This window comes from Hyla sarda, chromosome 9 (assembly GCF_029499605.1).
Source record: "Hyla sarda isolate aHylSar1 chromosome 9, aHylSar1.hap1, whole genome shotgun sequence".
Classification (NCBI taxonomy): Eukaryota; Metazoa; Chordata; class Amphibia; order Anura; family Hylidae; genus Hyla; species Hyla sarda.
Window position 1 is genome coordinate 80093692 of NC_079197.1, and position 14976 is coordinate 80108667.

General features: G+C 39.3%; 1 protein-coding gene across 10 annotated transcripts in view; it reads right to left on the reverse strand.

Moving 5' to 3' along the window:
• FGF16 (fibroblast growth factor 16) overlaps positions 1–14976 on the reverse strand; it is an 80923-nt gene that overhangs the window by 14034 nt on the left and 51913 nt on the right. For all 10 annotated transcript variants that reach the window (XM_056538547.1, XM_056538545.1, XM_056538544.1 and 7 more), the window contains one exon: positions 3136–3239. In XM_056538547.1, the coding sequence (XP_056394522.1) occupies positions 3136–3239 (104 nt within the window). The remainder of the gene's footprint in view (positions 1–3135; positions 3240–14976) is intronic.

A 14976-nucleotide genomic window follows, 5' to 3' on the forward strand; every position in this document is an offset into this window, starting at 1 on the left:
ACTGTGGTCAGACTGGAAAGAACTCCAGAAATAAATACAACTTCCTTTGTGGCATACAGCAGCTGATAAGTACTGGAAGGGTTAAGATTTTTAAATAGAAGTCATTTACAAATATGTTTGACTTTCTGGCACCAGTTGATACATTTTTTTATTTATTATATATATATATATATATATATATATATATATATATATATATATATATATATATATATATCGTTTTCCACTGGAGTACCCCTTTAAGACTGTGTATGTACCACAATCTTTGTCTAATTATTTAATATCACAAGAACCTGGGTGTGTAGATTGTTTACATCCACTGACTATAAACAGAGTAAAATGCAGACATGCATTGCTAAGTATTACTATTTATGATAGAAGGGTTAAAGGGTTACTCCGGTGGAATTTTTTTTTTTTTAATTAACTGGTGTCAGAAAGTTAAACAGATTTGTAAATTACTTCTATTAAAAAAATCTTAATCATTTTAGTACTTTTTAGCAGCTGTATGCTACAGGGAAAATTCTTTACTTTTTGAATTTCTTTTTTGTGTTGTCCACAGTGCTCTCTACTGACACCTCTGTCCGGGTCAGGAACTGTCCAGAGCAGCATAGGTTTGCTATGGGGATTTTCTCCTGCTCTGAACAGTTCCTGATATGGCATCAGGTGTCAGCAAAGAGAACTGTGGACAACACAAAAAAGAAATTAACAAAATAAAGATTTTCCTCTGTAGTAAACAGCTGCTAAAAAGTACTGAAAGGATTAAGATTTTTTAATAGAAGTAATTTACAAATCTGTTTAACTTTCTGGCACCAGTTCATTAAAAAAAAAAGTATTTATTAATTTTTAAGTATTTATTAATTTATATTATACAATTTTAGAATTTTTTGTTACTAGCCACCAGAGGCATTGTTTGTATATGTTCTGTAGATGTTACATAATCCATAAACATTTAGCTTACCTTGTTAATATGAATAAACAAGACATTTCTATTTGGGACATCTAAAGCAACATATTTGCAAAATGATTATAGAAACCTAAAACTTTGCATAGAAAATTAAAAATTTATTTTCTATGAGCTAGAAATGTTACTTGGTCTGGGTCACCTTGCAGGGATTAAATAGGAGGGTATATATATTTTCAACTGAACAACAAAGTAACGATTTCCAAATACCTACAAATGAACATCCCTTGGCCCTTGGGCATAACCCAATTACAGATCTTTTATCAACTTAAGAGATCGAGATTTATTCAAATTAACAATGTGATTATCCCAAGTCAACACTATTAAATGAAGTGAAAATTGGGTGAGGCTGTACTAACTTCTAGCAAAAGGGACATGGTGTTACAGTGCCTGGTTTCTGACGTTTCAATCTGCCTCACACTAGAAAGGATTTTAATATTTATGATGGTGCTTGGCATTGCTGCATGTATGCCACAGTTTATCAACAAGATAAATTGGGCTTATCTGACTCACAATGACTAACATGTAAGCAACATGCTTATTTAGGTTACAACACCTACTTGCTGCGGCCTATTAGGACTGTACTATAATATCCAACATATCATAAACAAAAGGCTTGTTTTGTTCTTGTCAGGTTTTACTATTCTAATTAGCATATTACATAAATAGCCATGCAGACCAGAGCCAGATACTATCATCAGACCTGACTGTGTATCATATATATACTAGACTGTCAAAACAAACAAAATGATGCTTCGTGGAGACCTTCATCCTCTTCTAGAGATTTTGTTAGTGTTTTGTCATAGATGCATAATGAGGTTTATGAGATACATGGAGGGGCGTGTCTGCAGTGGCGTCCTGCAGGATTCGGCATGGCGGTTCCTGGGGACTGCCTGGCCCCATACAGAAAATTGCGGGGGGCTCCAGCGTATGGACCCCCCGCAATCTATAACTTAATCCCTATCCTTCGGATAGAGGATACGTTATATTCCACTACAGTATTCCTTTGAATAACTGAATGATCCAACATGTCTTTACCCATCTTCATCTGCTTCAGTGATCGCCAACCTGCAGCTCTCCAGCTGTTGTGAAACTACAACTCCCAGTATGCTAGGAAAACAGTCTGGAGACCACTGATATACTTTATTAAAATGACAAAATCCCACTGTAAGAAGAATTTTATCAAGATCAAGGTCTCCCTTAGTTGAGGATATGGGTGTGGGCTGTTTATTGCCAAATTAAGGATATGATCTGTCTACTCATGATTAATATTTGGGACACTGGCTGCTGTCCAGCCTCGAATATTTGCTAAAGCACATGAACCCCTATGTGGCTGGCACCTGCGATTTATGCTCTCAGTACATACAGGCACATAATATTCCTTTTGGAAAGTGTTGGGGAGATAAAACTGCCTGAGCCAAAAATCTGGCCTTACATGACATGCACCACATTATCAAGATGTTTAATACATTTTTTCACTTTGCTTGTCAAAGGACCAGGGCTTTCTGGAATGTGGGTGTGGCTTTGACAGGAAAGGGGTGGGGCTTAGATGCTGCAAGACATGCATTTTTACACATATTTTTTTAATAAAACTGTAAGAAATCTGGTACATTTGCAGACTGTCTAGTCTACACTGTCTAGTTTACACTGTCTAAAATTAGGCACTTTTTATTTATCTCCCCCTGCATGTTTACTTATATCCTTGTTGATATTATCATTTACTTCTGGGTTTGTAAAATTGTAAATTTTGCAGATGTTCATACTCTTATTGATGATATGTCCTGTGTGTGCAATGACAATAATGATATTGATGCAATTAATAGTGGACTTCCAACCGTCAAAATAATTTCTCCTAATGGGCCTAAGGAACCTCAGTCTGATACTGTTTTCCATGCCAGGTTGTCATGATGTTTTCATTATGTATGACGACTTGTAATGCTTTCACATCTATTGTTTGATAAAGACACCTCATGGTATAAAGTACTTTCCAGAATCTGCTCATGTTCCTTAAACATTTTAAAAATGTCATAGTACTAGAACAAAACAATTTAACAAATAGGACAAATCCATTTAATGAAGTATAGAACTATAGAATTTTATTTGTACTCTACATCAGTTTGCAAGTATTCTGTTATAGTGGCCAGTATTAATAAAGAGAAAGTCCTCAAACTTACCGACCCATACAGTTCTCCTCTCTCATTCATGCCCAAGTACAGTCCAGAGTCCACACCACGGATGCTGACAAGACCAACAGCCAAGCTAATAAACTCCAAAATTCCTAAGATAAAAGATAAAAGAGCACAGAGTAAGCCAGTTCAGAATGCTGAAATCCAGTAAAGTACCCAGGACAAGTATGGCATATCATATTTTTATCATTTACAATTTTCCCAGCCTTTAATAGGAAACAATAAAAGAAAACAGAAAACACCAGAAAACTCCTTCAATAACATCTTCATTGAGACCGTATAATTTAACATTATTTTATTTGATATAGTTCAGTAGCTTATCGCCATATTATATTTTATTTGGAAATTTACTATCTTGGAGGAAAAGCAATTGACAGGCATCTGGCCATTTCTAGGTCAGTAGTGGCTGTAATAAGTCCTTGATGTCTACTTTAAGACAAAACCTCCCTGTCTTGTGCGTTACTGTCATTTGAAACAACTTTTTTTCCATTTAATACTTCCTTAAAAACTAAGCATTTTCCTAATATACTTCATAAAAAATAAAATAAATTGCTAAAGATGTGAAATAACGGTTTAAACACATGGCTACTAGGGGTCTCTGTCTTTTTAATTTTGGAAACAAACCCTGGTATCTAGAGCTCTTTGGTCTGCAATACCAGGAAAAGGACAACAATTCTGAAGGGAGGGGGAGTGTGGGTGTGGTTTTCTCTCTCCTCTGCTCACTCAGTACAGTGTATAATCCAGCTTTCACCTGTGAGGTCCATACAAGATGCAGACAGCTTGCAGTCTCTTCAGGAAAAACAAACATTCACATGCACAATGACAAGCAATTCAAGGTGCTAAACTATTATATAGAGCATGCATGGCTGCATTAGAGTTATATAGAGTATGCATTTAGGCAGAAACCTGTACAAGTGTAAAAATGTTTGTGCAGACCTCATGGCAAGGGAGAGGGGAGGTGGGAGGAGAGGAGCTCATCATACTCCAGGGGAAATGCCCCAAGCCTCTGAGAGGAATGCAGAAAGACTCAATACAGGAATACATAGATCAAAAGGTATTTCACATATTAACACATACATATTATATTATACATACAGGTCTTAGGGCACAATAATACACTGCATTATTTTAAACATTTCATACTAATGACAGTAACGTTTTAAGCCCCTATTATCTCTTTATCCCAGAAAGCACTTCCTAGCATGTCTTTTCTTTTAATGGATAATATACCCAAGACATAGTGCTAACTTTTGGGAGAATAAAGATCTATGGAGTCCTTCTTCACTCAGAACACAATGTCTTGTATCAAGCCATTCTTTCATTATGGAATTAGAATCTTTCAAACATAAAATATTTTTTTTTCATATATAAGATGTTAAATTTCAAGAAGCCAAACTGCTGCTGTCTTGACTGACTGTATCTTTATGGTCAAAGACTAGTAGTTGTACTCACTGGTGTGTGGGAGGTTAATGGCATAGTGGACACTTGTTTTTAGTCCACTTTCTGGGCCACAATCCGGTGACCGGGCATGACTTTTTCAGTGACATGATAAGAACCACTTCATTGTTACATAATGTAATATGAAGTGAAACTGCTAATTATACTTTTTGTGAAAACACATATAAAACAAAGAGGTTATGATCACAGCAAAATATCCCATAAGCTATTTTCCAGCTTTTGGTGCGTACATGACCACAAAAGAGCATTCTGTTCAGTGAACAGTCTGTCCTGGATGTGATATATAAGCTCATCACATTGTTTTACCTCAGAGTTATGTGCTTTATAGTGGATATAGAAACTAAAAACATTCTATGGAAAGTATTCTCTACTACTTTACATTCATTGGTCATAAAATATGTTCATGTACTAAAGATATTTGCCATTTACTGCTGTATTTGTGTGGAAAAACATTCAATTTTTTCCAATGCATAGTGAAAATAAGACTGCTTGTAAGACAGATCATTATTTGAAAAAATATATTTATTATAAATTGTGATAATAGCTTTGGCTACAGCAGTCTATATGTCACACTGATAACTCACAATCCCATTAAAGGGAACATGTAATTACTTTCTTGCTGTCTGAGCCAACATTCATGGGGAGGCCACCTGTGGCTTCTCCCTGCCCACCATCCTTGATTGATAGATCCCTACATGTTTAGTTATAGAGATATATCTATTAAACGAGGCCAATGGGGAAGGCAGAAACAACAGGGGACCTTCCCCATGACAAGTCATTCAGGCAGCAAGAAAATTATATGTTCCCTTAAAAAGGATTCTGAACTTTGGATAATGACATTTTGTTAGAAGCTCTGTTAGATGATGTTTTCTACTGCTGGGATCCACAGTGATCAGGTTTAAACTAGGAGAATCTGAAAAGTCTTAAAAAGGGAATTCAACAACATTTCTGTGGCCAGATCAAGCTAAATACGTAAACTGCACTTCCTTGGCCTTCCTTGAAAAATCCTGACAGGAAGTCATGTAGTCCTTTCATTTTCATAGTGATGTTGCCTCAGCGGCTCCTTGGCTCCACCCTCTCTCCCGAGAAGATGCATTATTTTCTGCTGTCTAAGCAGCCTGGATCTTGTCTCTGAGGTGTGTTTATAGCATGCTGCCTTGTGCTGAGAAATTCACCAGGCAGAGAAGTAGACAGGGAGTTTATACTGCTGCTACAGACTGTTCTGCTGTGATATACAATATACTGGACAGGGAACTAACAGAACTGCTATGAGAGAGGGGTAGTCAGGGTGGATGGGCTGTGATAGAGAGCTGAGAGGAAGCAAGGCATTTTGGAAATTGTAGTACTAAGTAACTCTCAACCAGGATAAAAGACCACATGGTAGTAAAAAAGATAACATACCCACAAAACAAATTGATTTAAGTGATTTCACTTAACTGGGGCAGATACAGTGATGGCAGTAAATGTTGGCACCCTTGAAATTTTTCAAGAAAATTAAGTATTTCTCACAGAAAAGAATTGCAGTAACACATGTTTTGCTATACACGTTTATTCCCTTTGTGAGTATTGAAACTAAATCAAAAAGGGAGGAAAAAAAGCAATTTGGACATAATGTCACACCAAACTCCGAAAATGGGCTGGACAAAATTATCGGCACCCTTAACCCCTTAAGGACTCAGGGTTTTTCCGTTTTTGCACTTTCGTTTTTTCCTCCTTACCTTTTAAAAATCATACCCCTTTCAATTTTCCACCTAAAAAGCCATATTATGGCTTATTTTTTGCGTCGCCAATTCTACTTTGCAGTGACATTAGTCATTTTACCCAAAAATGCACGGCGAAACGGAAAAAAAATTCATTGTGCGACAAAATCAAAGAAAAAACGCCATTTTGTAACTTTTGGGGGCTTCCATTTCTATGCAGTGCATATTTCGGTAAAAATTACACCTTATAATTTTTCTGTAGGTCCATAGGGTTAAAATGATACCCTACTTATATAGGTTTGATTTTGTCGCACTTCTGGAAAAAATCATAACTACATGCAGGAAAATTTATACGTTTAAAAATGTCATCTTTTGACCCCTATAACTTTTTTATAATTCCACGTACAGGGCGGTATGAGGACTCATTTTTTGCGCCGTGATCTGAAGTTTTTATCGGTAGGATTTTTGTTTTGATCTGACTTTTTGATCACTTTTTATTCATTTTTTAATGGTATAAAAAGTGACCAAAATAAGCTTTTTTGGACTTTGGAATATTTTTGCGCATACGCCATTGACCGTGCGGTTTAATTAATGATATATTTTTATAGTTCGGACATTTACACACGCAGCGATACCACATATGTTTATTTTCATATTTTTTTACACTGTTTTATTTTTTTTATGGGAAAAGGGGGGTGATTCAAACCTTTATTAGGGAAGGGGTTAAATGACCTTTATTAACACTTTTTTTTTGCAGTGTTATAGGTCCCAAAGGGACCTATAACACTGCACACACTGATCTTCTACACAGCTCACAGGCGTGTATTAACACCCCTGTGATCAGTGTTATCGGCGCTTGACTGCTCCTGCCTGGATCTCAGGCACGGAGCAGTCATTCTCCGATCGGACACCGAGCAGGTAAGGGCCCTCCTGCTGTCCTGCAAGCTGTTCGGGACGCTGCGATTTCACCGGGTCACTTTCACTTTCACTTTAGAAGCGGCGGTCAGCTTTGACCGCCGCTTCTAAAGGGTTAATACCGCACATCGCTGCGATCGGCGATGTGTGGTATTAGCCGCGGGTCCCGGCCGTTGATGAGCGCCGGGACCGACGCGATATGATGCGGGATCGCGGCGCGATCCCGCTTCATATCGCGGGAGCCGGCGCAGGACGTAAATATACGTCCTGCGTCGTTAAGGGGTTAACTTAATATTTGGTTGCACACCGTTTGGAAAAAATGTAGTCTTGCTTTTTAATGTCTCTGTGTCAGCAGTGGGGTCCTCATGGGTCTCCTGCCAAAGCGTTTCATTTCATTTAAATGTTGACGGATAGTTTGCGCTGACACTGATGCTCCCTGAGCCTACAGGAAAGCTTGAATATCTTTGGAACTTGTTTGGAGCTGCTTATCCACCATCCAGACTATCCTGCGTTGACACCTTTCATCAATTTCTCTCTTCCGTCCATGCCCAGGGAGATTAGCTACAGTGCCATGAGTTGCAAACTTCTTGATAATGTTGCGCACTGTGGACAAAGGCAAATCTAGATCTCTGGAGATGGACTTGTAACCTTGAGATTGTTGATATTTTTCCACAATTTTGGTTCTCAAGTCCTCAGACAGTTCTTTTTCTCCTCTTTCTGTTGTCCATGCTTAGTGTGGCACACACACACAGACACACAATGCAAAGACTAAGTTAACTTCTCTCCTTTTTATCTGCTTCCAGGTGTGCTTGAAACAATCTTATTTTCCCACAATTTTGAAAGGGGGCCAATAATTTTGTCCAGTTTTGGAGTTTGGTGTGACATTATGTCCAATTTGCGTTTTTTTCCTCCCTTTTTTTGTTTACTTTCAATACACACAAAGGGAATAAACATGTGTAAAGCAAAACGTGTTACTGCAATCCTTTTCTGTGAGAAATACTTCATTTTCTTAAAAAATGTCAGGGGTGCCAACATTTACGGCCATTACTGTATGCATGAATGTAAAAAAAAAAAAAAAACATGAATGTAAAGTGATTGTACATAGTCTGTTTTGTGACGTATATACACTGCTCAAAAAAAGGAAACACTAAGATAACACATCCTAGATCTGAATGAATGAACTAATTTGTATGAAATACTTTCATCTTTACATAAATGAATGTGCTGACAACAAAATCACACATAAATTAACAATGGAAATCTAATTTATCAACCCATGGAGGTCTGGATATGGAGTTACACTCAAAATCAAAGTGGGAAACCACACTACAAGCTGATCCAGATTTGATGTTATGTCCTTAAAACAAGTCAAAATGAGGGTCAGTAGTGTGTGGCCTTCTTGTGCCTGTATGACCTCCCTACAATGCCTGGGCATGCTCCTGATGAGGTGGTGGGTGGTCTCCTGAGGGATGTCCTCCCAGACCTGGGCGAAAGCATCCACCAACTCCTGGACAGTATTTGGTACAATGTGGTGTTGGTGGATGAAGCGAGACATGATGTCCCAGATGTGCTCAATCAGATTCAGGACTGGGGAATGGGCGGGCCTGTCCATAGCATCAATGCCTTCTTCTTGCAGGAACTGCTGACACACTTCAGCCACATGAGGTCTAGCATTGTCTTGCATTAGGAAGAACCCAGGGCCAACCGCACCAGCATATGGTCTCACAAGGTCTGAGGATCTCATCTCGGTACCTAATGGCAGTCAGGCTACCTCTGGCAAGCACATGAAGGGCTGTGCGGCCCCCAAAGGAATGCCACCCCACACCATTACTGACCCACCGCCAAACCAGTCATGCTGGAGGATGTTGCAGGCAGTAGAATGTTCTCCACGGCGTCTCCAGACTCTGTCACGTCTGTCACATGTGCTCAGTGTGAACCTGCTCTTCATTTGTGAAGAGCGCAGGCCACCATTGGTGAATTTGCCAATCTTGGTGTTCTCTGGCAAATGCCAAATGTCCTGCACGGTGTTGGGCTGTAAGCACAACCCCGACCTGTGGACATAGGACCCTCATACCAGCCTCATGGAGTCTGTTTCTGACTGTTTGAGTGCACACATGCCCATTTGTGGCCTACTGGAGGTCATTTGCAGAGCTCTGGCAGTGTTCCTCCTGCTCCTCCTTGCACATAGACAGAGGTAGCGGTCCTGCTGCTGGGTTGTTGCCCTCCTATGCCCTCCTCCATGTCTCCTGATATACAGTACTGGCCTGTCTCCTGGTAGTGCCTCCATGATCTGGACACTACACTGACAGACACAGAAAACTTTCTTGCCACAGTTCACATTGATGTGCCATCCTAGATGAGCTGCACTACCTGAGCCACTTGTGTGGTTGTAGACTCCATCTCATGCTACCACTAGAGTGATAGCACCGCTAGCATTCAAAAGTGACCAAAACATCAGCCAGGAAGCATAGGAACTGAGAAGTGGTCTGTGGTCACCACCTGCAGAAATATTCCTTTATATAGGGTGTCTTGCAAATTGCCTATAATTTCCACCTGTTGTCTGTTCCATTTGCACAACAGCATGTGAAATTGATTGTCAATCAGTGTTGCTTCCTGAGTGGACAGTGTGATTGTTTAAGTGTTCCAGAGCTACAAAATTTCAGAAATTTAGTGCAAAATTCTAATTTGTGAAAGAATTTGGTGGCTTTTTGTTGCTCTGCAGCGCACTCATTAAGTGTGCAGGACAGGAGCGTGGTTCTGTGTGAAGGGGTGCATGGCCTCTGCATCCATTAAATTATAACAATTTAGGCCTGAAACCAGGTGTAAATTGTAGTTGAAATATATGCTGAATCTGAGCTGGCACGTTTACAGAGGTTGCTACACAAGCAACCTCTTGTGTCAACTTTAGATGTGCTGGATTTATTGAGAGGTGTGCAACTCGACAAATCCAGCACCATATTAGTGGTGTTAGAGTAATTTCTCCCCTTTGTATGTGCAGTAGTGCTTTTTCTTTTTATAATTTACTATAAACTTAACTAAAGAAACAACTAACTATCATTTTGACATATAAAAAAATCTCCCAATGAATATACCATGAAAAATGCAGCAAAACACTATGGAGGAAATTTACTTAGACATAGCATTTGGCGGCTGTAGCATTTTGTTGATTCATTAGTGGCCTCCTAATGAATCGGTATTTGCTGCACATATCCCGCATGCAGCACTTTGAAATCTACACCTTCTCAGAGTTGCCCCCTATTACACCCAGAGACATCAACTTTTTTTTAAACAGGCACGAGTGTTGTAAAAGGGCAAAACGTCACCGAATTTTGTGCAAATAAGGGTTTGCGTAAAATGTGAGTTACAGTATGTTAAATCACTCATTCTTTGTAAATCCAATCTTATAGAAGAACTAAATCAATGGAGTAAGGAGCTTATGGTGAGCATTCTATTGAAGTGGTTTAATGATAGTTAACAGGCTTAAAATCCTGACTTTCCCACTACCTGAGATCGTGAATTTTGCATGTGCCTGACAGTGAGTACAGATCTATCCTCAACAGCATAACTAGGGGTTGAAGCATGGAGTCCTCATTTATTTTCTAACAGATGAAGAACAATTTGTGCCAGGGTGATGCTGTTCACCAAAATAGTAGCTGGCAATGTATCATTCAGACTTCTGTAACTGTTCACCTTTTAAGATTTAAAGCTTTTTAATGAGTATTCTGTACTTTGGCAGGGAACTTACTGTCTGAGGGCCAGGTGTGGAGAATAATTTGATCCCGTCTAGGATTCCTTTGGTTTTCCAAATGTACCTGCTGCCATACATTCATTGAAATGGGACACATCTGCTCTTTATTTCCGACTCTATCATTTCATCTCCAAGGTCAAGAAAACATGATAGCCACCAAAATTCATCAAACAGCCTTTTCTCAGAATACATCTTTACACTATTTGCTTTGTCAAAATGTAAAGCAATAGAAGGTTCCCTTTCACGCAGCTTGTTAAAAAAGCCGTTTGAACAATCTAACCGCTTTTTACTTCAAACATTACTTTTTGATGGGGATCAGCTTTCATCTGCTTAATCATAATGAAGACATATTATGTGTCACGGTAATATTTGTAACCTTAAGACCTTCTATTAATAAATACATGAATTTTTCAGACAGACTGCAGTGGCTATTTAATGCGGCACTGTGTCATTTACTGTACAGAAAAGTCCAGGGAGTCATCAGCTCCATATGGAAGCTGTTTATTGGTAGCAATTTCATTCCAAACACAGTATGTGAAGTCCTGGTCGTGCCCCTTTGTACTCATATTCACCAGATGGAGTAATTAGGCAGCGGTTTGGATGCAAATGTGCTTCCAGCCCTCAAACACAAGTGCCGGAGCTGGACTGATACTGACCTTTCAGTCGCCCCATTCAAAGGGAACTCTGTAATTTACTGCAGACAGGTGGAAAGTAAGAATACAAGTTGATAATAGCATGCTTCAAACTTTTCTAAAGTCTAAGGATTTTTCTCACTCAGTCTTATGTAACTAAAAGAGTACCTGTCACTAAATAGACTTTTCTAAACTTACTCAGGCTATGTTCCCTAACACCCCTCCCACCTTTAGAAAAAATGTCAGAGCTTTAAAAAGCTCTGTATCATACCTTTCTTCTTGCTTACATAGTGAAATCTTCCATCAGAAGAAAATGGGTGTTTCCCAGAAGGCATTATATCACTGAAGCCTGCTTAGGGTCCACTTCTGCCCTCACATCATTGCAATGCTGTGATGAATAGAGGACCTCAAGCTCTGTGCAGCAGCTTTCAGTTTGTGCTTCTTTCAGTGAGGCCCTGTTCAGCTTTTAGTCTGTGCAGCTGTCAGTGAGGCTCCTTGCAGCTGTCAATCAAGCTCAGTGCAGAGAAACGCTTCCTGAGTTTGGTCTCCTGCCATTACAAGCAGGAGACCAAATTTTGTCCAGACAGAATATGTTCTGGCCAAGAAGGCAGACCCCTGGTGACAGACGAAAAACTAACATAAAACGCCTTTTTTTTTTTATGGAAGCCAATTACAAAAGTTATTTATTTAACATAAGGAATCAAATATTAAAAATCATGTTTAATGACAGTGCCCATTTAAAAGTGATAGATTTATTAGGAAATCGGCATGATTGTAACGGATAAAAGGAAGATTAATCAAAACTTGTGCAGAGAAAAAGTGGACTAGTTGACTATAGCAACCAATCAGATTGCTTCATTCATTTTGCAGAGGCCTTTAAAAAAAATAAAGAAGCGATCTGATTGGTTGCTATGGGTGAATGGTCTACTTTACCTCTGCACAGGTTTTACTTAATCTCCTCCAAAGTGTTTATATTACGACAATATCTACTGCATTGCTGCATTTCCTGAACTGACCAAATTACATTGTGGGGAGGAGGATTGGGGGTCATAAATAAATAGCTACCAATTTGTGCCAAAAAATGGTTTACATGATTTGTGTTACATTTTTGTGTTGTAGACACTTTTTAGACACTTTATTACCTTGCTCAATAAAAGGTGGGGATTAATAGAAAGTGGTCAGGCTACAGGACAGGGCTTAAATGCAGCAAATGTTAGCACTCTATTTTATCATATAACTAAAAGATGGTGAAAGGGACAGGGTCTCAAGGAAAGATACCATTTACTTTTATTCCCTAACATCTATCCAATGGTGTCTGCAGCTCCTTGCAGCAAATACAGTGGGGCAAAAAAAGTATTTATTCAGCCACCAATTGTGAAAGTTCTCCCACTTAAAAAGATGGGAGAGGCATGTAATTATCATCATAGATATACCTCAACTATGAGAGACATTACAATGAGAAAAAAAAAATCCATAAGATCACATTGTCTGATTTTCAAAGAATTTTTTTGCAAACTATGGTGGAAAATTTGTATTTGGTCACCTACAAACAAGGAAGATATCTGGCTCTCACAGACCTGTAACTTCTTCTTTAAGAGTCTCCTCTGTCCTCCACTTGTTACCTGTATTAATGGCACCTGTTTGAACTTGTCCACACCTGTCCACAACCTCAAACAGTCACACTCCAAACTCCACTATGGCCAAGACCAAAGAGCTGTCGAAGGACACCAGAAACAAAATTGTAGACCTGCACCAGGCTGAGAAGACTGAATATGTAAAAGGCAAGCAGCTTGGTGTGAAGAAATCAACTGCGGGAGCAATTATTAGAAAATGGAAGACATTCAAGATCTCACCCTGTGGTGTCAAATTGATCACAAGAACGGTGAGCAAAAATCCCAGATCACACGGGGTGTTGGGGGGTGGGGACTTAGTGAAAGACCTGCAAATAGCTGGGACACAAGTAAAAAAGGCTACTAACAGTAACACACTACGACGCCAGGGACCCAAATCATGCAGTGCCAGACATGACCCCCTGCTTAAGCCAGTACATGTCCGGGCCCATCTAAAGTTTGCTGGAGAGCAATTGGATGATCCAGAAGAGGATTGGGAGAATGTCATATGGTGAGATGAAACCAAAGTAGAACTTTTTGGTAAAAATTCAACTCATCGTGTTTGGAGGAGAAAGAATGCTGAGTTGCATCCAAAGAACACCATACCTACTGTGAAGCATGGGGTGGAAACATAATGCTTTGGGGCTGGTTTTCTGCTATGGGACCAGGATGACTGATCCATTTAAAGGAAAGAATGAATAGAGCCATATATCGTGAGATTTTGATTGAAAACCTCCTTCCATCAGCAAGGGCACTGAAGATGAAACTGGGTGGCTGGGTCTTTCAGCATGACAATGATCCCAAACACACTGCCCGGGCAAGGAAGGAGTGGCTTTGTAAGAAGCATTTCAAGGTCCTGGAGTGGCCTAGCCAGTCCCCAGATCTCAACAACATAGAAAACCTTTGGAATGAGTTGAAAGTCCATGTTGCCCAGCGACAGCCCCAAAACATCACTGCTCTAGAGGAGATCTGAATGGAGGAATGGGCCAAAATACCAGAAACAGTGTGTGAAAACCTTGTGAAGACTTACTTAAAACGTTTGACCTCTGTCAATGCCAACAAAGGGTATATAACAAAGTATTGAGATGAACTTTTGTTATTGACCAAATACTTATTTGCCACCATAATTTGCAAATAAATTCTTCAATGAGTATCTGTCACCAAACTAAACTTTTAATATATAAGACGCTTCAAAATTCATAACCTTTATATGTTTTTAATGTGATTGAAAAAACGGTCACTAGATGGCTCTGCTCTGTTCCCTGTGCAAGTCAAACAGTTAGTTTGATCTCCTCCCGGCCTAGCAGAAGACCAAACTCAGGAAGTGCATGCGGAATATGGCGAGGCACAGCTTTCGCAGGCTTCAGTGATGTCGTGCCTTCTGGGGAACGTCTACTTTCTCCTACCGGGAGTTCACACAATGTGAGCAAGGGGAAAGGTATGATACAGAGCTTTTAAAGCTCTGAAATTTTTTTAAGGGCAGGAGGGGTGTTAGGAGTAGTTAGGGAATATAATCTGAGTTAGTTTAGAAAATATGGTTTGATGACAGGTACTCTTCAACCCCTTAAGGCCCATTTTCACCTTAAAGCATACCCGTCATATCCAACAAAAACATATTTTTTTAATATATCACTCAGTACCTAATCCTGACCAGGTACATCTAATTTGTATGTGTCTAGCACCTTTATTTATTTTTTTATTACACTTTTAATTTAGTTCACTAGTCTGAATTCCTCTCAAAGGGAGGGGGTGTGGCCTCACTGTGC